The sequence below is a fragment of the Cryptotermes secundus genome, unplaced genomic scaffold (assembly GCF_002891405.2).
Source record: "Cryptotermes secundus unplaced genomic scaffold, Csec_1.0 scaffold61, whole genome shotgun sequence".
NCBI lineage: Eukaryota > Metazoa > Arthropoda > Insecta > Blattodea > Kalotermitidae > Cryptotermes > Cryptotermes secundus.
In genome coordinates, this window is record NW_019741299.1 from 235094 (window position 1) to 262108 (window position 27015).

The window sequence follows — 27015 nt, forward strand, 5'->3', positions numbered from 1 at the left end:
ATTTATGACTGATCGTAAATGTCATAACTCCGGACTTCTTGTTTCTGCCAGAATCTAGAAATTTTCAACATAAACACCGTATTGCACGTCCCAGACGATGAAATACGATATTATAGATCACGATACATTTCCAGTAATATCGAAACATAAGACTTTTGAAATTTAAATTACCGAGAATTAATTAGAACTAAATTTCAGGTTCATCTATAATCATCCAAATAAATAAGGGCTCAGAATGATCAGCGTCAGTTTTATACATAAAGCATAAACACACAAATTTGTATTTTCCTTGACATATCTAGAGCTCATATGGTATATAATTTGAATCTTCCATGGGTACTGTATGCAATGGAGTCTTCTCAGGAGATCTGCCATGTTAATATGGAGCATTTTAATTTACAGGATGGGGTGAAAATGAGTACACTTGTCACACTGGCCACTACCTGGTCTACAGTACCAGCTGTGGATGATGATGCAGATGACAGATGAGTGTGAAACAGATGTTGGAGCGAGAATTTGGAGGGGAAACCAAAGTACTCAGAGGAGATGTGTACCTGTGCCATTTTGTCCCCCACAAATCCCATATGATGTGACATGGGATCAGGCTGCTGCAGTGGGAAGCTGACAGCTAACACCCTGAGCAGGGCTGGGCCATAGCTCAAGCGGTTAGTCGCTGGTTTCCCACGGCGGCGGCTCAGGTTCAATCCTGGGTCTGGTAAAGTGGGATTTGTGGTAGAAAAAGTGGTGCTGGGGAGGGTTTTCTCTGAGTACTTTGGTTTCCCCTCCTAATCTTCATTCCACCGAATTCTCCATCATCATAATCAGCCGAGGCAGGCTACAATACCCCAATCAGCGGCTGCCGTGCTGATTGGACCCAGTTGGACTCCACCCACTACTAAGCAAAACTCCTTGAGCTTTGTCACAGACCTAATCCAATGTTTCGGAAACTGTCTCTGACACATTAGATACTAGCTCCATGGTGACATGTCCGATTGCTAAGGAAGAATTTGTTAAGAGCTTATATGATGTTTAAGATTACCGGTCCTGTAGCAGCAACACTGCACTGCACAAGTGGGATAACATAGGCTGGTAGTATATATAGAACACAAAACGGAATGGCACTTGGCCATACATGCTTTGCATCACTGGAGAGCAGGTGGGTCAGTGTACCAATCACATGCAAGAGTTGGCACTTTTCTTTTCTCTTTGTTATAAAATATGAAGTTAATGGGATGATTGCACGGCATTGCAGACCACAGTACAATTTATTCGTGTCATTCTGTTTCATGTCAGTTTTACATTACAAATATATCCTCATCATAAATTTATGACTATTGTCCACATGATTATGAATATGAATTGCTTTCACTAGTGTCCTACACAAGAACCATAATAATATTACAGTCTAGTATTGGTAAATACAAATGGAAAATTTTACTTTATATAGGTCTGAAGTGAGAGCCCATAAGGCTTAATATGATTTTCTTAATATCAGCTAAATTATATATGGCACTGGGTGTACCTTGAATTTGGAACATATATAGCATACTGATTTGTTATGGTTTCGCTCTCTCTCTAAAGCACTGTCAAGATAAACTTAAACTAGGCCACTGATTCCTGAAAAACCATTCAGTATCATCACAATACTCTTTATTACGTGACGCAACATGACACACACTCTCCATTTGCCTACCTGAGGTGCAATTTTCACAATCACTTGTCCAAAGGATCCATAATTTTTTTAATTTTAAATAAGAGGGGTCAGAGTTCCTGGTTACAGATCCAGGGATCCCGAGTTCGATTCCCGGGTCTACCAGATTTTCTGAGAAGTAGTGGGTCGGGAACGTGGTCCACTCAGCCGCGTGAGGATAACTGAGGAGCTATTTCAAGGAAATAGCGGCTCCGGTCTAGAAAACCGAAATTAACGGTCGTGGGGATCCGTTGCGCTGACCACGCGACATCCTCTATCCGCTAAAGTTGGCACTAACTTCGCCGACAAGCGGCGGTCGCTCGGTCAATAGACTTCGCTTGCGGACTACAGGCCACGGATTTAATTGTGTAAGGAAATTTTGTGACAAATTTGTAAAGCCTTAAACCATCATGCACTTAGGAAGATTATGGTTTTCCATTCTGCTTAAATATCAGTAAAATTATGACGCAAAATATTTAAAGCTCTCAGACCTATGCGGAGGAAGGGTGGAAATTAATAATAAAAAAAAACTCGTGGTTTTAGTCCACAAGCAGACTATACCTACCGAGGTACGCAGTGTATATGTGCCTTGATAGCATCTGAATGTTGGGGCAAATTTTATTCATGTTTGATATTAAGACTTTATCCATCACAGGTCAGTGCATGGTGAATACAAACATGCTAACTCCAAGAATAGGGGCCACTCAGATGGGTCCCAAAACATTCCCAAAAACGTCTCCAACAATTCTGATCGCATTTCACTAATTGATGTAGACCATCTCCCTAAATAAAACTGCACGGGTGGTATCTTCAGGGAATTAGCTGGTTGAGGGGCTACGCTACAAGCCGGAAGGCCGCGGGCTCAAGTCCCAATGAGGTCACTGGATTTTTTCAATTGACCTAATTCTTCCAGCCTCAGTATCGGCCTGGGGTCGACTCAGCCTCTAATAGAAATGAGTACCAGGAATCTTCCTGTGAGTAACGGGCGGCCGGTGCGTAGGGCTGACAACCTTACCGCCATCTGTGAGCCGATTGTCTAGAAAATGTGGGACCCTCAACGTCTCACAACCCTATGGGCCTTCACGGCCTGGTACAGGGATAGCTTTACTTTACTTACTTACACACACTAGGAACACAAATGCAAAATGTCAAAATACTTCTTATTGTTCATAGAGATTTGGATGTTGCTTGGCATTCAGCAAACAACAACTGATTTATTTTCAAAGTCAAAGTTGAAGTTAATGTCAATAATGTAGAACAAACTATACACAATGTCTTTACTGACTCTCATTGCTCGAGTTACTTCAACTTAATTTTATTTTACATGTTTCTCTAGAAGGAGGTTCCATTGTGTTAGTCCGGATTATAAATGAATTTTATTAACAGACATAAATTTCTTGTGGGTGATTTTCATTTGTTTTCAGCAGATTCACTTGCAAGGTCCTTACCTCGTATGCACCGAATGTAGTTATTGAATTCCTTTTGCAGCCGATTAGCAGCATTCTGCTGTCTTGTGAAGTTCGTGAGATGCTCATCAAAGATGTCATCTGCTGTCCGGTCTACCTTGCCAAGATTCTGTAGTATCTGTAACAATTATACAGTTTCCTGTGAGGTTCGAGCTTCTCACGTTGGTGACTATGAAGTTTTTTTAATTGCTAGTGGGGTGGGACTAAGTCCCTTGTACTGCGGCCATTTCTGACCTATTGTATCAGCCCCAGATGATACGTGTGGGCGACTGTGGATCAATTGGTGGAATGAAGATTGGCAGGGGAAACCGAAGTACTCGAAGAAAACCTGCCCTAGCGTCACTTTGTCCACCACAAACCCCACTTAACCGGACCCGGGATTGAACCCGGGCCAGCGACTAACCGCTTGTGCTATGTCGCGGCCCGACTATGAAGTTAACTGACTTCTGGAATGTATCGCGGTGTAGTCTAGAAGGAGTTGACATACATATGCCCTGAGGACAGTGGCATAACCTTTCTCTGAAACATCGATAAAATTTTACAAGACTACATGGCAAACATCCCAGAAGACATTTATCTGCATAGAGTAAAGCTGTCCTTGTGAATAATTAATCATGCACCATGCCATGAAGAGGTACGATGGAGAGGAGATATAGCTCCATCAATCTGATCTCTGGTGAGTGGTCAGCTTCATGCCCTGGACGATTTACCCCCGGGGAAAGAGCCCTAGGTACCCAGTGGATAGGAGGCTGGGTGGGCCCCAGAGCCGGACACTGTGGAATAGAAAAAACTCTTGCCCATGCCGGGAATAGAACCCAAGCCGTCCATCCCACAGCCCCTTGATATACTGACTGAGCTGTCCGAAGTAATCAATAGTTTTGCCATGATCTTAATACTCCAGTGAAAACTCAGATGACTTGTTATGAAGCACAGATTAATTGCAAAGGTTTACGACCAAGCAAGCTGGCTGAAGTGGTAACGCGACTTTGATACGGGAGTCGACTGGCTGGTATTTCGGCTAGGACACAGGTTATCCTTATTGAAGTAGCTCATATGACATTCAAACCTGGGGAAAAATATTTTATTTCTCGACATATCCCATCTCTTTACCAGTGCGTCGAAACCCGCATCACAGAAGTATTTTGGTTGTCATCTCAGCCACTTCCTCAACTCCGTTTCATCATCTGCGACTTTAGAACGTTCTTCTCGACCGTGTTGTGAACAGCTTTAAGGAAACATTTCTTTATGAATAACCCTTGCATTGAGTTCTTCTGCCTCTTCCCCCCCCAAAAAAACTAATACAACGCTGCTCTTCGGTACAATTATAATTATCAAGCACGGTCGCCATTTTGACTACTGAAACCAGCCTCTGAACATGCGCACGCGCGACTGCTACCTAGACTGTCATGAAGCGGGACTGTGCTGCTACCTATTGATACACATAGAAAACCTATTACGTCCATTAGAGATGTTTTACTTCCATTTGTGACTTCTTTACTGACTCTCCCTTGTATGTCTTCATGGCGTGGCCATTAATTAAGCATAGGGACATTAAATGTTACATAGAACGTAACGACGATGGCTGTGCGTTCTTCCGAAACGTCGGCGAACTACACGACGTTATATCCTAGAGGAAAGTATTCTTAATGGTCACAGCTGTGGGGGCCTCAAATCAAACTCCGTACATTTTTGTAATCCGAAACATGTTCAGCGTTGCGTTGGTACCCATGGTGTTTACGCAAAGTTATCAGACATGAACACAAGAGTTCTGATCACGAGAGATGACCTTATTAGTACATAGCAGGCAGGAGTCGAAAGTTGCGCGTGGGGTGCTGAGGTAAGGCGACTAGACGCCTCTTCTTGCAGCCGGTTCTACTAACTAGGAAGTCCACACAGATGACCTTTACGCTCTCATGTAGGCCGCAGCGGGGGAATAGGACATCGACCACAGCCGTTTCGTTGCAGGGTGCACCTTGCCCGACTGAGCGATACAACACTGTTTCAGAGCTTAACCTCAAGTTCGAATAGCGGGAAACAGTCCCAACATTAGCGGTACAGTAAAGCTTCGCTAATACGGATTAATGTGTGGGGGACGGTCATTATGATGAACCGATAATCCTGACTAATGAAGCAAAAGATATCCCTAAAAGAAATAAAAATAAAACTTAGAAATATAATATTTTATAATATAGATAGTGTTGATGAACTGAATTGACAGGAGGTTGGAGAAAACTGCATAATGAGGAGCTCCATAACTTGTACCTGTATAATTACAATGATCAAGTCAAGGAGGATGAGCAGGGCATGTAGCACGAATTGGGGAGAACAGGAATGTATGTAGGATATTGGTGGGAAAGCCAGAAGTAAAAAGACCATTGGAAAGACCAAGGCGTAGGTGGGTGGGAAATATTAAATGGATTTTGGAGAGATAGGATGGGATGGCATGGATTGGATTGATATGGCGTAGGATAAGGACCAGTGGATGGCTCTTGTGAACATGGCAATGAACCTTCGGGTTCCATAAAATGCTGGGAAATTCTTGCGTAGCTGCAGAATTGGCGGATCCTCAAAAAGGGCTCAGCTCCATGAGTGAGTAAGTGTTGATGAAAATAAATACAAAAATATGTCACTGCAGAACTTTCTTCCTCTGTCAGAAGTTGAAATCCAGGGTCTCCTTCATCCAGCAAAAGCCAATCTTGGATATTTTCTTGCGTGGATTCAGTCTCTCCAGCTGCCCTCAACATAGTCTGAAAGTCCTCTTGCTTCTAAATCCCATAAAAAAGTAAAAAGTAAGTAAAGGTTTCCCTGTAACAGGCCGTGGAGGCCCATAGAGTTGTGAGACGTTGAGGTTCCCACATTTTCTGAACAATCGGATCACAGATGGCGGCAATGCTGTCAGCCTTACGCGCCGGCCTACCTTTACCCCAAAAAACATTCCTGGTACTCATTTCTGTTAGAGGCTGAGTATACCCCAGGGCCATAGTGCGATTGGAAGGATTAGGTCAATTGAAAAAATAATCCAATGACCTTATCGGGACTTGAACCCCTGACCTTCCGGCTTGTAGCATAATGCCTAAACAAACTACGCTACTGCGTGCCCTCCCTTCTAAATCCCATATGTCTTTTTAAAGTATGCACTCAACTGTGAACAGAATTTTTAATTTTTCATATTTCGATCCGGATTATCCGAAATTCGGATTAACTGTAACCGGATTAGCGAGGGTTAGTGCAGTCATGTTGGTGGTGATAGCAGCAGCAGCAGCAGCAGCAGCAGTAGTAGTAGTAGTAGTAGTAGTAGTAGTAGTAGTAGTAGTAGAAATTACAACAATTCGTACGCCGAGCAAACTGGCTGAAGCGATAACGTTTCTGACTTTTAATCGGGAGGGGGCTGAATCGAATCTCGGCTGGGACAATGGCAGTTCTCCGGTCCCCGTAGAGAGGAGAACCCCACACGTCGATCTCAGAACAGGCAGTTGGACCCGTTCCGGTTCCTTGCTGGTTGTCCAATATTCCAGTAGAGAAAAAGACAAAACAAATTTTCTCAGATGCCAACGAAGGTAATGGGAACCAGGTAATACCACAAAGAAAACACAATGAAAGCATTGTTCCACTGCAAGGCGAGATACAATCATTGTTCAGTCCGATGCGTGGGAGAGCGCTAGTTGTTAACATCCGTGTTGCGTAATACATTATGCCCCATGCAAATATTCAAGCTGTCTCTTTCCTTTGTAATATTTCCGCTCAATTAGCGTCAAGAATAACGTCTTCTTCCTAAGCAATATCTGATGCTCAAGCGACCTCAACAATAGGCGCAATCCCTCCGGCTCAACAGCGCCTCTTTTCTACGTAACATCAGAAGCTCAGGCTCAACAATACGGCAAATTTCGAACATAACTGTCTCGGCTCAAGCAGACTCAAGAGTAACGGGTCCTTCCTCCGAAACAGCAGCACCATTTCCACACGACCACTCTCCACAAACACAGCGCCCACCGACGTAAGATCACACCTACATGAACTTTAGAAAAACAACGAAACATACGGCAATAAACCTACATTATAACATGACATAAAATACATTACTATCTTCCAATAGCATATATCCACCGACCGTAAAGAAGTTTTACGCAAATAAGGAAACGTAACGTAAGATTTGATGTTTTCACGGCGGTGACTATGAAGAATGCCTTCTTCTGGGATGTGGCGCCGTGTAGACCTTGTACATCTCCACAGAAGATCTACACGGCGCCACATCCAGAAGAAGGCATTCTTCAAAGAAATGTAACGCCCAAAGCTCATCAATATAAGATCATATCTGAGAAGAATGTCGTAAAACAATCCACAACGACAAAACACGACTGCAGACACTACTACTACATAGCACAATAATATTCATTAAACTCCTGTTAACACAACACAATTTCCGGCATGTAGATTTTACTGTCCAGGACGGCACGTGTGTCAACTCCTGATCCGGTTTAGTTACAATTATTCTATCACGCACTTACCGTAATATTGGCCGCCCCATAGCTCAAGCGGTTAGTCTCTGGCTTCCCACCGCGGCGGCCCGGGTTCGATCCCGGGTCTGGTCAAGTGGGACTTGTGGTGGACAAAGTGGCGCTGGGGCAGGTTTTCTCCGAGTACTTCGGTTTCCCCTGCCAATCTTCATTCCACCAATTGCTCCACAATCACCCTCAACTATCATCTGCGACTGGTACAATAGGCCAGAAGTGGCCGCAGTACAAGGGACTTAGTCCCACCCCACTAGCAATAAAAAAAATACCGTAATATTGCAACTAAAACAGGACCTGAAGACGGCATGCATGTGTCGAAACATGTCCGCCTCGACAGTAAACTCTATGCTGGAAACAGTGCTGTGCTGACAGGAATAAAATAAATATTATCCACAGCGATTTACACAATAGACTGCAACAAAATGTGAGCATATACCACGAAAAATACATCATTTTATAATCATGAACTATAACAAAGGCAGGCACCTTAACTAACAAGAAATATCATAACCACATTTTAATATTACAGCTACGAGAAGCACAAGGACATTGGACTAATATGTAAAAAACTGACATAAAATATATCCATATGTAAATCGAGATTAACGGCCGTGGGGATTCACTGAGCTGACCACGCAACGCACTCTATCCGCTAGTGTTGGCATTAACTTCGCCGACAAGCGGCGGTCGCTCGGTCGGTATATCTCGCTTGCGGACTACAGACCACGGAATTATGTAAACATTGACCAATATAGGGAAAACAGGGGATACATCTGACATTCAATTTACTACACGGCGCTATATCGCAGAAGGCAAACTTCTCGTAACAACAGCTGTGAGAACCTCAAATCCTACAGAGAGTGTTATGCCCCAAATTTGAGATTAGAAAGAGGATGGTATTACCCANGGACCGCTTCAACAGTCGTACTAAAAACTTACTTACTCACTCATGGAGCTGAGCCCTTCTTGAGGAGCCTCCATTTCTGCAGCTACTCAAGAATTTTCCAGCTTTTTATGGACTAGGAAGGTTCATTACCGTGTTCACAAGAGCCCTCCACTGGTCCCTATCCTACGCCATATCAATCCAATCAATACCATCCCATCTTATACCGACCGAGCGACCGCAGCTTGTCGGCGAAGTTTAGTGCCAACTTTAGCGGATAGAGGCTGTCGCATGGTCAGCGCAACGAATCCCCACGGCCGTTTATTTCGGTTTTCTAGACCGTAGCCGCTATTTCCTTGAAATAACTCAATTATCATCAGGAGGCTGAGTGGACCCCGTTCCAGACCCACTATTGAGAAAATCTGGTAGCGTCGGGAATAGAACCCGGACCTCTGGATCTGTAGCCAGGAACGCAGACCACTAGCCCACAGGGGCGGTCATCCTATATAAGATCCATGTTAAAATTGTCCACCCACCTACGACTTGGCCTTCCCTGTGCCTTACTAAAAACTATCATAGAGTATTTACTTGTATTTTCAAAACGGCTGACATCAGAACACAAGAACGATCTTGTGGTAAGTGATCATCATTTCCTGAGAAGCGCTGTAACTTATCAAAATGAACCGGTCCACTAATCGCCGATACTTAGCCCACCATTACCAACTGTTCGCAGTTGAAACTTCCGGCACTGAACATGGTTAAAGTTAACTTAATCTCGGTGTTAGGAAAGGAAAACACACACCAGGAGCGGGATAAGCAGAATGGACAAAAAGTGTAAAGGTAATTCTCACCAGAGTAAGAACTCTTCTAATGATTGATAACAGGAGCTGTGTCCGACTAGTGACATCATTCTACTTAATGGTGATAGCAAAAAGGTGATAATGTCTCCGGAGAGTGATGAACATTCTCATTATCTCTCACTTAATCACCGGGCCTCTCCGACCAACTTCCTGTATCCTGAAGAGTTTTATCTTCTGGGTAACAGCGCCATGCATTCCGCTGAAAGTCTACCGATGGAAGAAGCAAGCAGAGTTCTGCTAGATACTAGTTCCTTGTTTGGCTTCTTCTTGAATGTGGAAGATAAAGGCGACACGTCAGCTGACTTTCAACAGAATACATAGCGTTATATCCCAGAAGTCAGAAGTACCCGTAACCACCGCTGTGAGAACATAGATTATTTCTATATTCTATAAAAAATGTAAAGGAATCATGCTTATGACTGCGTGAACCAATTTTAATAGTGGACCCCGTTCCAGACCCACCACTTCTCAGAAAAAAATCTGGTTGGGACGGGAATGGAACCCGGACCTCTGAATGTGTAGCCAGGAACGCTGACCACTAGCCCACAGGGGGCGTTAAGACATGTTTCAAACAGTGCTAAAAAAGCTTCATATATTATATACTGAAATTTATGTAAACAGATTATGATTCTAATATTTTCACACAAAGAGAACAAAGTAGAATTCCAAGCAGCCAATATTCATGTTATTATTTCTAATTCCTTATCAGAAATCAGACCTTCAATTATTTAAGATAATAAAAAATATATTATCTTGATAATTATGACATACATTATTTCTTCGGGTCAATGGATTTGCGTACGGTTTTGCAGATCTCAAACTCTGTGTGGATGTCTGAAGATAATGCTTTCTGTAGTTCGACTGGAACATTTCCAAGAAACAAAAGCTTGTGTGATTCTCTTCCTAGTCTATTTTTTTCAACTGCTTGGCAACCTACTTATGTCCTGTTTTCTAATAATAATCTGTACTCACAGACGATATAATACACGAGACCAATTAACTTAATTTCATTTCTGTCGATCACAAGATATAATATTTATATTCAGCAAATATTTTAGTAAATGTATTCATGGTTTCTTGCGTGGTTTACACGACGGACATGCAGCACCTGATACAGTGGAATGGATGTATGCGTTTATTCTCTGCTTGTGTTGTTCGGTGTGTAGGTAGCGGCCTTGCGACGGGCTCATCACCCGTCCAGAAAGTCCTATCGACAGTCTATGAGATTTATAACATTTGAATTAATTGTGAATGGGAGTAGACCAGACGGCCTAATTCATAAAGGTAGAAGAAATTGATTCAGTATAACTGATCAATTTAGGAGTATACTAATTTTTTTTTAATTTCCCGTTAAAATCTCATGGAAGACATATTTTTACGACAATAATTTGGAAGCAAAAATCAGTAAAAATAAAATTATATGCAAGTAGTCAACGTAGGACGGAGAATATGTAAAGGTAAAGCTGTACCTCTGATTAATTACTTAAACACTTTGCAATTAAGACATATAGGGACGTAAAGGTATAGCTTGCCCTTTCTTGAACTTGGTACAAGATGGAGGTGAGTGGTCAGCTTCAGTCTCCTGCCGCTTTACCCCCGGTACCCATTGGATAGGAGGCTGGGTGAGTCTCGGAGTCAGTCTGGATGCTGTGGAGAAGAGAAAAAATCTAGCACTGCCGGGAATCGAACGCCGGGCGGTCCGGAGGAAGGCTAAACTAAAAGGGCCGTGAAGGGAAAGAAGAAGAAGAAGAAGAGTCAGTGATGCAGGGGGCTGAAAACTAAAATGATTTTAATTTTAAACACCTAATTTCATCAATTTAAATTTCTGAGCTGAATTTAGGTTCACAGATATACAAACAAAAGCGACAGCAACGAACAGAAAAAGACAGAAAGACAAACAAATAAATAGTATATGTAAATAACATATGCTTTATTTTATTAATTTTTATTTTTATTTTTCTTATCGTTTTCCTGATATTCTCGAGTCATCTGTCTTTTTACTCAGTTTGTCCGTTCGTTTGTTCCTGTAGCTATCACTTAGTAGATGAGGTCACTCGTCTGCAAACGAGGTATTCTCAAAAAAAAAAAAAAAAAGATTCCCTTCCGAAACAGAGATCAACTTGCATAGTTCTGCATCTGAGACTCAGAGGACAGGTCCATCGCAGAAGCACAAATATTACTGAGATTGAACAGAAACGAAAAATAGAAGCAACGCATTGTGGGCAGGACTCATAAATCTCTGCCTACTACCTGCTGGTTTTTTGTTTAGTTTATTTTTCAACCCTGAAGATGGAGGCGATAAGTTCTTCCGAAACGTCAGATGACTTTCAATGGCATTCACGGCGTTATATCCAAGAAGACAGAATATTTCATAACGACCGGTGTGAGAAACTCAAGTCCTTCATAAAGCCTACTTTACTGTTATATAGAGGTCTAATCCTGCAAACCTGTTACTATCGCTATTATTATTATTATTATTATTATTATTATTATTATTATTATTATTAATTTCTGTTCAGTCTATGGTCTAGTGGTCAGATTTCCTGGCTACAGATCCAGAAGACCGGGTTCGATTCCTGGTGCTACCAGATTTTCTGAGAAGCAGTGGGTCTGGAACGGAGTCCACTCAGCCTCGTGAGGATAATTGAGGAGCAACTTGAATGGAAAAGTAGCGGCTCCGGTTTAGAAAACCGAGATCAACGGCCGTGGGTATCCGTTCCTCTAACCACGCCACACCCTCTATCCGCAAAAGTTGGCACTAACTTCGCCGACAAGCGGCGGTCGCTCGGTCGGGTATAGTTCGCTTGCGGACTAGAGGTCACGGAATCTTTTGTTTGTAAGTGCACATTCTGCCTACATTGCATTTATCGAAAATAACATCTAAGTTGCGCATTGTCGCCATCTTTTTAATTGTTGGCGTACAAACAATATTCCACCTATCAAATTTCACACGCATAGTTCTAACGGTTTGTCTGCAATCCGCATCGGAATTAGAGCCAAAAAACATTTTAGCACGTCCTCATGTTGTTATTAATGACTGCAGGAAATTATGTCTGGATGGTTTTTAATCGCATGACGTTCAAACCAAGTTGAGTGGAAATCGGTCAACTGGTTCAAAAGGTGAATTGGCGGGGGGGGGGGCATAAAAAAAGCCTCGGGATTCCATAAACCTATTTTTTCCTTAAGGAAGAAAAGTAGGATACAAACTTGATTCCGAATTGAGTCATCAAGACAGTTTCTTCTTTGCTTCTGCATACATAAGGCCGCGTTAAGCGGATCCATTTTTGCCATAAGAAGTTTCAGAAATAAGTAGGTTACGTTCCTCAGCCTTACAATACAGGCAACACGGACGTGACTGAAATACTTGTATATTCTTGGCTATAAATTCATGCAATTACAAACGACAATAATGTCTGCTTAACATTCAGTATGATGTAAGGTGTTCACGGGCCGATCATAGTGGCCGTTTTCGCTCGCTCGAACACTGGGGTCGTGGGGTCGAATTCCACTCAAGGCATGGATGTCTGTGTGTGCGTTTAATTTGTGTTTGTGTTGTTCTGTGTGTTGGTAATGGTCTTGTGACTGGCTGATCCCCTGTCCAAGAGAGTCCTACACGCTGTGCATAGATTAACAAACTGAAAAAGCGACCAAGGTCCACAAGGGCTGTAGAGCCACATATACCCATATACAGCTAGACAGACAGACAGATAGATAGAGAGCTATACAGTCAGCTAGATAGACAGATCGATAGACAGGCAGACAGGCAGGCAGGCAGACAGATAGACAAACAGATAAATAGACAGGCAGACAGACAGATAGAAAGCAAGAAAGATAGAGAGGTAGATAGATAGACAGACAGACAGAGAGAGATAGAAAGATAGAGAGGTAGACAGATAGACAGAATGTGTTCGCCGATGGTTAAGGTGAAGCGAGCGAAGAGGTGGTAGGCAGCACGGTCTCGTCAACATTAAACACGTGTTCGGGTGAGTAACCCTCTTCTTCGACCGCTTTATTAAACTTTGGGATGAACTTCGACGTTATAAGGAATTAACACCACGTTCTGTGGCGCCTAGGTATGAAAACACTATCCACGTAATGATGAAACAACGTTAAGCGTGGGCTTACTGTACTCTTAACCTTATCAATTTACCGTGAACTTTAAATAACACAGTCCGAACCGAATGCACGAACATCAAATTCGTCCGGCATTGAAAAGTACCGGCTTTCTGACGCCGCTAACTTGGAAAGCTGATTACAGCGTCCGCGCGGTCAAAGGCTCCTCTCTTTTCGCCCGCTGGAACACCGGAGTTCACGTGGGTTCGAATCACACTCAAGGCATGAATGTCTGCGTTTATTCTGTGTTTGTTTCGTCCTGTGTGTAGGTAGTGGCCTTGCAAAGGGCTGATCCCCCGTCCAAGGATTAAGAAACTGAAGTGAAACGAAGCGTTTCAAGGTTACGCTTTACTCTAAAGTGGGCGAAAAGAAGAGAGGGAGAGAGAGAGAGAGATTGGAAGAGGTCTGCCGACGTGTCGAAAGAAGAATAAGCACAGCAAACGAGGAAACGCAAGGCGAAGGTAGTTCGTCTCTCCTAAATGTCAGTGAAATTCTTGCAGACTACACGGCGTCATATTCCAGAAGAAAACATTTTATTTAGCGACTACCGTCGTGGAAACCTAAAACTGGCCCTTACTCATTCACTCACTCATGGAGCTGAGCCCTTCTTGAGGAGTCGCCAATTGTGCAGCTACTCAAGAACTTCAGAATTTTATGGAACTCGAAGGTTCATTACCGTGTTCACAAGAGCCCTCCACTGGTCCCTATCTTGAGCCAGATCAATCATATCAATACCATCCTATTTTGTCGTGACCCTAGTATAACAAATTTTCTAGAAAAAAGAATAGTTTCAGAGGTAAAAGAATACGGACAACATCAGTTCATGGCATTCTACCAACTCTGTTATGTTTTAAAACGACTGTACACTGGCAGCCGGTCTGGCATAAATCCGATTACAGCTAATTCATTTATAATCATAACTTCGGTAGTAGATACGTCATCGATATGTAATACAGGCCCCTCGAAAACCTGAAGAACTGATATTAAACAGAGTACACCTGACGGATGAAACCGGAAGGAATAGTAAATTAAAATACAAATATTTCTAAGAAAATAACTGCAGGCCTATCTGGATCAAGCTTTTGTCCAGAAAGTAGGTCACACTACACAGCATTAAAAAAGAAGTTAAAATTCGTTACATGTTGCTGAAAGTCAAGTGGTGTAACCCGTCTCTGCGAGCGGTTCTAACTCAATCCACTTGTCTCTTTATCTTGCAGTACTGATGACCCACGGTTAAAATGTACTACTCTATGATTCGAACAAGACGGCGGGCTACTCGCACATGCGCAGTAGCAGGCAATTATTTTCTCTTATAATTCCACGGGGATTTGATCGTCGGTCCAGCCAGTGTACTCTATGATTCGAACAAGACGGCGGGCTACTCGCACATGCGCAGTAGCAGGCAATTATTTTCTCTTATAATTCCACGGGGATTTGATCGTCGGTCCAGCCAGTGTACTCTATGATTCGAACAAGACGGCGGGCTACTCGCACATGCGCAGTAGCAGGCAATTATTTTCTCTTATAATTCCACGGGGATTTGATCGTCGGTCCAGCCAGTGTACTCTATGATTCGAACAAGACGGCGGGCTACTCGCACATGCGCAGTAGCAGGTAATTATTTTCTCTTATAATTCCACCGGGATTTGACCGTTGGTCCAGCCTGTGTATTCAATGATTCAAATAAGACGGCGGGATAATCGTACATGCGCAGTAGCAGGTAATTATTTTATCTTATAATTCCACTGGGATTTGATCGATGGTCCAGCCCGTGTATTTAATGATTCAAACAAGACGGCGGGATAATCGTACATGCGCAGTAGCAGGTAATTATTGTATCTTATAATTCCACTGGGATTTGATCGATGGTCCAGCCCGTGTATTTAATGATTCAAACAAGACGGCGGGCTACTCGTACATGCGAAGTAGCAAGTAATTATTTTCTCTTATAATTCCAACGGGATTTGATCGCTGGTTCAGGGACTAAGTCCCTTGTACTGCGGCCACTTCTGGCCTATTGTACCAGCCCCAGATGACAGGTGAGGGTGATTGTGGAGCAATTGGTGGAATGAAGATTGGCAGGGGAAACCGAAGTACTCGGAGAAAACCTGCACCAGCGCCACTTTGTCCACCACAAATCCCACTTGACCAAACTCCGGGATCGAACCCGGGCCGCCGTGTGGGAAGCCAGCGACTAACCGCTTGCGCTATGGCGCGGCCCTTACAGAACTCCTACGTGAAACATAAAACTGGCGAGAAACCAACACCCAACCATCTCAAGCGTGCCAATAACTAGGAGGGTAAAATATTCTATCGAACATAAAAATGCGGAAATCACTTCTATATTTAATTGAGACTTCGTGTACGCATGGTTCAGTAATAAGCCGGCTAAACACTGGGCGTGCCAAGCACTGCCTAAAATTGACACATGAAGTACATCGTGTATGAGTAAAGGTCAGGCCTATGTGGAAAGCATAGCTAACGGTTAATTCTGTAAGTAACTGAAGTCACAGAAAATATCACTCACCCAGCAGCACATGCGTAGCGGAACGCCTACTTACTGAGCGGTGGGCCATGAAGACCTCGCAGTACGTGCCTCTTCACGTCGCTCAACTCTTACAAGACTGAAATTCATCTAAATAATATTTAAGATTCCAGTCAGTACCTCATAGGAAACACATAACATCTCCATTCAGAAGACGAAATAGGGAAATAATCATTGTTCATTCTGAGATAGATGGATATATAATAGATAGAACTAAAAAAAACTCTGTGGCCTGTAGTCCGCAAGCGAACTATACCGACCGAGCGACCGCCGCTTGTCGGCGAAGTTAGTGCCAACTTTTGCGGATAGAGGGTGTCACGATGTCAGCGGAACGGATCTCCACGGCCGTTAATCTCGGTTTTCTAGACCGAGAGCTCCTCAATTATCTTCGCGAGGCTGAGTGGATCCCTTTCCAGACCCACTACTTCTCAGAAAATCCTGTAGCGCCGGGAATCGAACCCGGAACCTCTGGATCTGTAGCCAGGAACTCTAACCATTAACAGCCAACTAATTTATAATGCTGCGGTGGTTATAGCGCGCCGAATGAGACGTAAAGATGATACTGACATATGAGTAGGCAGGGATGTTAGAAGTGGTCATGCCATACTTAAAAACACAATCCGAGTATTCACTTCGACAGATCGAGGAGCAATATGAATACGCCGACCACAGTATCAGTGCGGTATGCGGCGCGAAATATTTTTGACCCCTCGATTACCGGGACTATGGGTTTGAATCCCACCTTTCTGTGCTTGATATGTTGATCTATGTGGCTAGCGGCTTTGCGACGGGATGATGCACCATCCAAGGAGTCCTAATGACTTTATATTAGATTAATAAGGTTTTCAGATTAATTCTGAAATGGGAAACAGGCCACAGGGTCTAATCCGTGAAAGAAAAAGAAGATTTTTGAACGCGTATCTCATCTACGACCCGCTCACCTCATGGTCTTTCCAACACTCCCTGCTTTTTCGCCAAGCGATTCGGCGCAAACTGTCTTCTTCGCGTTTAAGCATTTATAATTACCGTAACGAACACATGACCCACCCCACTCCGCATGAATACTGCATTCCTGACCCACTGACTGCACAGAACAGCTCCCTCCGGTATCCGGAAGACAGGTTATCGGTACAGGCAGACACAATACGTTATTCCCTACGAGAGTCTACAACAACTGGCGCAGAGTAACTTGTACTACTAGCTCAGGTAGTTAGCCGCCAAGTTCCCACCGCAGCGGCCCGGGTTCGGGCCCAGGTCAAGTGTGATTTGTTGTGGACAAAGTGGAACTGGGGCAGGTTTTCTCCGAGTATTTCGGTTTCTCCTGCTAAATCTTATTCCACCGACTGCTCCACACTCATCTATTATCCGAGGCTGGTACAATAGGCCAATTAGTGGCCGACGTACAAAGTTGACTCAAGTCTCACCCCAATCTAAGAAACTAAAACAATGAAAAAACTTACTCCAGTACTTCTTAAGTTATCTGACGGAAAACGCACACCGACACAATTAAGGGTCGTGTTTTAAGACCTCCTCTGTGGTCTAGTGGTCAGGGTTCCTGAATACACATCCAGAGGTCTGGGTTTCATTCCCGGAGCTACCAGATTTTGTGAGAAGTAGTAGGTCTGGAACGTGGTCCACTCAGCCTCGTGAGAATAACTGAGGAGCTATTTCAAGGAAATAGCGGTTCCGGTCTAGAAAACAGAAATTAACGGCAGTGGGGATTCGTTGCGCTGACCACGCGACACCTTCTATCCGCAAAAGTTGGCACTAAAACTTCGCCGACAAGCGGCGTTCGCTCGGTCGGTATAGTTCCCTTGCGGACTAAGACCACGGAGTTTACTGTTTGTTTTGTTTTTAGATCTAACCTTTCTGTTGCGAGGGGGACGCAGAAGAGGGACAGTGACTGCAACTACAATGTCGAAGGGAGGGTGACAGTGTGACTCACTATAACTAAAACCTCCAACTAACCTATACACACACTACAATCCTCATCCCAATCAGTAGACTCGACCAAATCGAGTATGCATCCTCCTGAGGATGGCCAAGTACGTATAAGAACAAGGGCAGTATGTGTAGGTAAGGCGGAAAATGGGTCCGAAAAGTAGGATAAAACGGCCCTGCAGGGAAAGCCTTTTTACTGGACCGGTACTTCTAAAGCAGGTTACTGAATCCGAACACGATGTGCCCTTTGATACGATCTTTAATAGCAGTCACAAGTCGTGATCTTCGGGAGAGTTTGATCATGAATCCAGGGAGCAGCACTTGTTCCTCTCAAAGCAATACGAACCAAACAAAAGAAAGTGAAGATGAATTAGGTAAAGCAGGGGAAAAGGGAGCAGGCGGAAACCCAAGCACTACCCCCGGGGGGGGGATTTAAAAAATCAAACGATGAGAAATATTAATATTTAAAATGTAATAATTTTTCTTCTTAATTCTTCTAACCTGAATACTCTATAGAAATCGGTAAAATTAAACTTAACAGGTTTAAAAGTGAGTCTGTAAGGAAAACTTGTCTGGCTATTGCTAACCCCCACCCCGCCCCCGGAGGCGGCGCCCATGCGAAAATGTTACAATATGTTGGACATGAGAGCACGGTTACTTGTTTGGAATGATCGGCAGAGCGGAAAACAGCCCGCTTAATTAACACAACTGTATTACACACTGACATGCAATGTCCGCTTCATCCGCCGCGGGGAACTAAAAGACAAAAACCCCGCATTCCAACTGCAGCACGAAATATTTATATCGGTGTCATGCTGTGGGTGTGCTTCAGGGTACGTGGACAGAGCAAAAGGGGTCTATGGGATTACGGAGGGTAGACATGGGAAATTTGCAGTTCAGAACTTCTCAAATATCTACTCTACCCATCTACCCGGGCAGCGCCATAGCTCAAGCGGTTAGTCGCTGGCTTCCCACCGTGGCGGCCCGGGTTCGATCCTGGGTCTGGTCAAGTGGGATTTTTGGTGGACAAAGTGGCGCTGGGGAAGGCTTTCTCCGAGTACTTCGGTTTCCCCTGCCAATCTTCATTCCACCAATTGCTCCACAATCACTCTCACCTATCATCTGGGGCTGGTACAATAGGCCAGAAGTGGCCGCAGTACAAGGGACTTGATCCCACCCCACTAGCAATAAAAAATACTTCTTTTTACACGATTATGACACTTTGTACGAATATCAGCCGAAAAAGAAAACACGGACAGGATTGTGAGCAATTTCAGTACATGGACAACCCTGCATTCTAGAAATCGTGTGCGCATTACTCCGGAACATTCAGTTTACGTTCCACTTCATAACTTTACGGTCCATATTCTGGAATGGTCACGTTTATACCGGCGTACACATTAACAATTTTATATAAGTTGTGACGAGTCTTCTTTATTACGTTATCCTGAACTAACGCTAGTCCTATATACGGCTATGAAAAGAGAGCACAAGAAAGAAACTTGTTTATTTAAAATTCCGGCCGAGAAACACATCCGTATAAGAAGATAAGGGAGCAACCTGTCTCTAACACCGAACTTACCGACCGAGGCTCTGAGAAGCAAGAAACATGGAGTTTGACGTCACACGTCCTTGAAATTGAAATGAATAGAAATTTCTAGAGATTATGACTTTATGTTTATACGACCTTCAGGTAAATTTGTTGCGACAACGTAACTCGGTTAAGCTATTAAGTTTCTTTAGAACAGTGGTTTGCATCAAGTGGTTCAAGGTCTGCTACTGCGTCGCGACAACATAGGGAATACATTCCATGTCGAAGCTTGAAGACATGGAATATCTGAAACTACTTTTAAAAAAGTTCCCGTGTGTTCACGTTAGGATCAGAGTGAGACAGAAATATGATTATCAGTGTGAAGTGAGGGAATTGAGAAAGAAATGGAAGTAGTGGGAGGAAAGAAAGAAAGCGATGTAAAGGTAACTATCTTCATGGAGCTGAGCCCGTCTCGAGAAGCCATTGCTTGTGCAGCTACTCAAGAACTTCCCAGCTTTTACGGAACCCGAAGGTTCGTTACCGTGTTCACAAGAGCCCTCCACTCGTCCCTATCCTGGGTCAGATCAATCAAGTCCATACAACCCTATAATAACTCTCTACGATCCATTTTAATATTACCCACCCACCGAGATATAGGTCTTCCCCGTGGTCTCTTTCTTTCTGGATTTCCCACCAATATCCTATATGCATTCCTAGTCTCTCCCATTCGTGCTACATGCCCTGCCCACCTCATCCTCCTTGACTTGATCATTCTAATTATACTTGGAGAAGAGTACAAGTTATGAAGCTCCTCATTATGCAGTTTTCTGCAACCTCCTGTCACTTCATCTCTCTTCGGTCCAAATATTCTCCTCACCACCCTGTTCTCAAACACCCTCAGTCTACGTTCCTCCCTTATTGTCAGAGTCCAAGTTTCCCGCCCATACAGAACAACAGGCAAAACTATAGTTTTGCATATCCTAATTTTTATGTTTTTAGACAGCAGACGAGAAGACAAAAGGTTCTGGACTGAATGGTAGCAAGCATTACCCGAGTTCAATCGCCTCTTGATTTCCTCCTGAATCAGGTTTTGATTTGTTATCGTCGTTCCCAAATATCTGAACTGTGCCACATTTTCAAAACGTCTGTTTTCTATCGTCATGTCATGATTTTGTCCTGCATTTTGGTGACGAGACAGCAACATATACTCAGTTTTCTCTGTGTTTACTTCTAAATCAGCATCTCAAAAAAAAAAAAGAGTAAAGGTTGTCCCTGGGTCTAATAAAGCACAGCGCCACAAATATATATGGAGGAGTGGAAGCATAGCTCCATGCATTCTTAACTCCAGCACTACAAGGAAGTGAGTGCTCGGTTTCAACCCCCAGTCGCTCTTCGCCATGAGAAAGTGCCTCTGATAAGTAACAAGTGAGCCCCAGAGCCGGTCTGAACGCTATGGAGAGGAGAAAAATACCTTACCTCCGCCGAGAATTGAACACCGATCCCTGTATCCCTCAGCCAGTAGCCTGTTCACTATACTCAATAACAGAGAAGAAAGAAACACATGAGAGACATGGAAAGGTAAAGCTGTCCCTGTGATCAATTACGCACCGCATCATGAAAAAAATACGGTACAATGGAGGTACTGCTCCGTGCATTCTTAACGGCGACATTAATGCAGGTGGCTGGACAGCTAACCGCCCTAGCCTCTTGTCACCCTCGGGGAAACAAACCGCACCATTCGTTGGGTACAACGTGGAGTGTGCTCTAGAGCCTGTCTGGAAGCTGAGAAACATATCTTGCCCCAGACGAGAATTGAACCCTGATTCATCGGCTGTAACCTAGTTGCTACATCGATTGAGGTACTTCGGCTATATGGTGAGAGGAGGGGGAGTGAAAGGAAAGAATGCAAGAAAGATGTGAAAGAAGAAACGAAAGAAAGGCTCAAGTAGAGGACCTGACGTACAGTTAACTAGAGCGCGTGTGTACACCTTGCAGACAGTTCAACGGCGTCGCCTACCAGAGATCAGAGGTTCATACATACACGGGCTTCGAATCGGGGACTAGGAGTGTGTTTCTGACGTCAGCGACGGATGAAAACCGTCGACGGTAAAGGAAGTATGAAGGGTCCCAGAAGTTAAGACCTTTAAAACCTTGTATTAATGGGGAAAAAAACAGAGCGCCTCTATGGTCTAGTGATCAGAGAGCTTGGCTACAGATCCAGAGGTCCCGCGTTCGATTCCCGGCGCTACCAGATTTTCTGAGTGGTGGGTCCACTCAGTCACGCGAGAATAATTGAGGAGCTATTTCAAGGAAATAGCGGCTCCGGTCTAGAAAAGCGAGATTAACGGCCATGGGGATCCGTTGCGCTGACCACGCGACACCTTCTATCCGCAAAAATTGGCACTAACTTAGCTGACAAGCGGCGGTCGTTCGGTCGGTATAGTTCGCTTGCGGAATAAAGCCTACGGAGTTTGTTTTATTAATGGGTGAAAACAGTCGATATGTCTGCGGGCTTCATCTGGACTGACGTATTTCGCCCTGGCCAAACACTATACTCTTGCCGGTGACAGTAGCCGAGCGGTCTAAGGCATGAACTGTCTTCGCTCGCTCGGATGCTGGGATCATGGGTTACAATCCCACTCAAGGCATGGATGTTTGGTGTGTGTGTGTGTGTGTGTGTGTACGCGTTTATTCTGTTTGTGTTGTCCTGTGTCTAGGCAGAGGCCTTGCGACGAGCTGATCACTCGTCCAAGGAGTCCTGCCGCTTTTGAAAAGAAATTTACGGAACTGAATAAGGGCCAGGCCCTGAATGGGCTGGAAGAGCCCCCCCCCCCCCAAAAAAAAACTACACCCTTAATTTCCTTATCAGCCGCGAAATTACGTACTCGTGTAAGAAAAAACGTACTACTTATTGTGTCATGGTAGACAATAATATACAATTAACGATACACGTACATCTCAAAGACGTTTCAACTGATTTAACAGCTTAATGTATGAAAAATTTTAGATACAAACATGTATCGTTTAGTAAAACAGCAAAGAACATCATTACTATGAATGATCTTAGGTTCATACAGCAGTGGATATAAAGAGTTCTATAACCTGGGATCCGTGTAATCTGTTCAAAGTCAACTGAAGTTTCGGAGGAACATGTTGCCTCCATCTTCAGAACCTAAGAATAGGCCCAGAACGAAACCAGAGTAAAGCAAGTAGCAGGCAGCGTGCTACCTGCCTCATGCTGGTTCTTGCTTGGTTTTATTCTTCGGCCCTGAAGATGGAGGCCGTATATTCCTCCAAAACGTCAGCTGACTTGCAACGGTTTGAAGTATTGTGTGTGTGTGTGTGAAGCGAGAGTTAAAATCTGCGGTTGAAGTTTCTGGAACAAATATGAAAGAATCCGCATTGTAAAAACATCTGCACGTACACATCACAGGACCGCTATGATCCACAAATGCCGGAAGAATTGTGTAAAAGAAAAAGAAAGAAAGAAAAAGGTAAAGGTGTCCCTGTAACAAGCCGTGGAGGCCCATAGGGTTGTGAGATGTTGAGGGTCCCACATTTTCTAGACAAACGAATCACAGATGGCGGTGAGCTTGTCAGCCTTACGCGCCTGCCGCCCTTTACGCCCCAGGAAGATTCCTGGTACTCATTTCTGTTAGAGGCTGAGTAGACCCCAGGGCCATAGTGCGACTGTAAGGATTAGGTCAATTGAAAAATCCAATGACATCGGGACTGGAACCCGCGGCCTTCCGGCTTGTAGCACAATGCCTCAACCAACTACGCTACCGCGTGCCCCGAACTAATTGTGTATGATAGTCAATTGTTTCTGACGTTCATTACCGACTGTCCATGACATTTGAGGTTATGAGCGTTATGATATGGAATTAGTGGGGAGGAACCAGTCCCATTTCAGCTTACAGCTCACCCATTTATTGGCTTGGAAGACATACATACGAAGAAGCTGTCAGGTAACTGAACTAAGAAAGGACCTAGAGGCATTCCTAACCAGAAGAGTTCGACGCCCTGTAAGGTAGGTAAACCACAGTACTTGTATCTGCCTCCACACGAAGAACACCGATGCCATGTCTGAAACATCCATATGAGGTCTGCTGTGGAAAAAGTTCGACGTTGTCGTAAAGTTCCAAACAAACTTCAATAAGATAACAACATCTGAGCAAGTAATATAAGAGTACAGGAAGCCTTAAGGTTCACACAGCAGGGGTTTCAAAATGTCGTGAGTGGTCATGAGGTCCCTTGAACGTCAAGCGATGTTTAGGAGGAACAGTGGGTCGATATCCGTATCTGGTGAGATTAAGCAGAAAGTTGTTGAAGAGGGAGGAGCCAGTACGGATGAGGGGCCGCGCCATAGCTCAAGCGGTTAGTCGCTGGTTTCCCACCGCGGAGGCCCGGGTTCGATCCAGGGTCTTGTCAAGTGGGATTTGTTGTGGACAAAGTGGCGCTGGGGCGGGTTTTCTCCGAGTACTTCGGTTTCCCCTGCCAATCTTCATTCCACCAAGTTCTCCATCATCATAATCACCCGGGGCAGGCTACAATAGGAAAATCAGTGGCCGCCGTGCCGAGTGGACCCAGTTGGACTACACCCCACACTAGTACGAATGAGAATCGCTTACAGTTTATAAATTTGTGTCCTTGTTTAAGTGTTACGCTTTCAAAGCGCTACGTGCCGTGCAAGTAAAACTGAATGAAATGCGGATTTTGTGTCAGAACACGAACACTAATTCTAAATCGGTTTCAGGCCACACGAATAAACAGAGAAAGCTGATGAAAATTATGCGACATTTATGGGTCTCAGGCCGATGGCTATGAAGGCAACTGTCTCGTGACGTCATACGGCCTGGTAGATCATTAGCAACTTTTGGGAAGCGCCTTCTGCGTCCATCTTCAGGTCAAAATTTCGTGAAGATGGAAGGAGCACGGCATTACATCCCTGAAGATGGCAATATTTAAGATTTCTCATCAAGACAGGGCAGGCTGTAGCGTAGTTAGTTGAGGCACTATGCCAAAAGCCCGAAGGTCGCGGGTTGATTCCCGATGAGGTCACTGTATTTTGCAATTGACCTAATCCTTCCAGCTGCACTCTTTCTGGTGGTAAAGGTGAGGCCGGTGCGTAAGGCTGACAACCTCACCGCCATCTGCGAGCCGGCTGTCTAGAAAATGTGGGAGCCTCGGCGTCTCACAACCCTACGGGCTTCCTTGGCCTGTTACAGGGACAGCTTTACCTTTCTTTCATCAAGATATATTCGTTTGGCGAAGTACTGAAATGCTTCCGTTTTTCTGACATTCTTAAACGTTTCTCATTGCGAGCTCCATGTTCATTAAAACGGTCCACCGCCCCAGTTTTCACTGTTGGTTCGCGCGTCAGAGAGATACGCGGTACAGGCAACATAAAAATGTTGAAAACTCCTTTCTCCGGCATCTAAAATGTCCTCCAGTGATGCGCCCAGAGACAGAAACTCTTCACGTAAAGTATCCAGTCTTGAACAGCCCTATCTTCTGGAATATAACGCCATGTAGCCCATTAAAAATCTATCGACGTTTCGAAGGAACATGTTGCCGTCATCTTCAGGGTCAAAGAATGAGTCATATAAGAAACCAGCATGAAGCAGCAAGCAGAGCTCTGTTACAATATTTTTTCTTATTTGGTTTATTTTTTGATTCTGAAGGTGGAAGATATATGATCCTCCGAAACGTTGGATGATTTCTAACATAACGGGACTCTTCCTAACCACCGGTGTGAGAATCTAAAATACTACCCGTTAACGTAGTCAGACTACAGTGCCTATGATGAGCAGTCTTTTTGTGTGCAACACTGTACAGCCTGAAAGAAATTTATCTTCTTCCACCAGACCACAAGCAGTAATACCCCAGATGACAGTAGGTGGCTCAGAGGCCGCGCCATAGCTCACGCGGTTAGTCGCTGGCTTCCCACCGCGGCGGTCCGGGTTCGATTCCGGGTCTGGTCAAGTGGGATTTGTGGTGGACAAAGTTGCGCTGGGGCGGGTTTTCTCCGAGTACTTCGTTTTCCCCTGCCAATCTTCATTCCACCAAATTCTCCATCATCATAATCACCTGGGGCAGGCTACAATAGGCCAATCAGTGGCCGCCGTGCCGAGTGGACCCAGCTGGACTCCACCCCTCCCCTCCTAAGCGAATTAAAAAAAAGGTGGCTTAGAGGTAGAACTTCAGACTCGTATCGGGAAGGTGTTCGGTTCGAATGCCTGTCGGGGCACAGGCTATTCCGATTGGGGACTCTTTCATTAATTACTTCCGTCCCTCCAGGCAAATGCTGGCACAGCATCCCTATTAAACCACGACCACTTGTTCAAAACGCTTTTCACGACGTTAGATATTGTCAGCGTCATAAAACAATACCACATAATGTTCTTCAACGGTTGCTGTATTCCTATTTAAGCCCAAATCGAAATTTATCATTCACACGAGAAAAACACGCAAATATTGAAGACAATTATTGACTTTTTTTACCATTATCAACCATCCTTTTTTATTTAAAACGACGTTTCGAATATTGGGGGGTTGCAGAGATGGCGTAGTCGGTATAGCGACTGTTTACGGGCTGGACGACCGAGAGGTCGAAGTTCGAGTCCCCGTAGGGTCAAGAATTTTCTGTTCTCCAAGTCGTCCAGACCGGCTCTGGGGTTCACCCAACCTCCTATCCAATGGGTACCGGTGGATCTTTCCCCGGAGGTAAAGCGAGAGGGGCGTGAAGCTGACCACTCACCTCCAACTAGTGCCCAGGTCAAGAAAATGTAGATCTACACATCCACTTCACCATACGTCTTCATGGCATTGTGCTTAACTAGTTAAGCACAGGGACAACTTTACCTTAGCTTCGAATACTAGACTCTGGCTCTGTCCTCAGGTAAAAAGGCTACTCAGTCGGACCCAAATGACAGAGATAGGTTCGCATATAGGAATTGCAAGATGGATGATATCTGAGTTAAGGCATATGAAAAAACGCGGTATATTACACGGTACTGTAGCGTGCAGAGCCGTTGCTATGCAACGACAGCGAGATGGGCGAATATACCAGGGCTGTTTCTGGGCAACGGCTCGGTAAACACGTTCCCGCAGCAACGAATCGACGTCTTTCTACTGGATCCGTACCGAGGGGTTATAAGGAAGACAATTGGGAGCGATCAAGTCTGTTCTGTGAAGAGAGGGCTTCAGCGCGTGAGGTTAAAAAAGCTTCACTGTTAGAATCCGTTGCCAGGGAACGGCTGGTGAAGACACAGCATGTTACAAAGGCTTTGCGGGTTCCGTGATGATTTGGGAATTGTGGAGATTAACGGTGGCGCTGTAATTATTTTTACTTATGGGTCGTGTAAGTTGTCAATAGATCAAATACGCAAACCAAACCTCGTCAGTAGTCACTCCTACACGTGGCAATATGATGGAAAATATGTACAAATTTCGGATGGCAAAAAAAAAAAAAA

General features: G+C 44.3%; 1 protein-coding gene across 4 annotated transcripts in view; it reads right to left on the bottom strand.

Annotated features, from left to right (window-relative positions):
• Nucleotides 1-27015, bottom strand: part of LOC111872658 (myc box-dependent-interacting protein 1) — a 101289-nt gene that overhangs the window by 25103 nt on the left and 49171 nt on the right. For all 4 annotated transcript variants that reach the window (XM_033754781.1, XM_023866753.2, XM_023866752.2 and 1 more), the window contains exon 2: nucleotides 3139-3274. In XM_033754781.1, the coding sequence (XP_033610672.1) occupies nucleotides 3139-3274 (136 nt within the window). The remainder of the gene's footprint in view (nucleotides 1-3138; nucleotides 3275-27015) is intronic.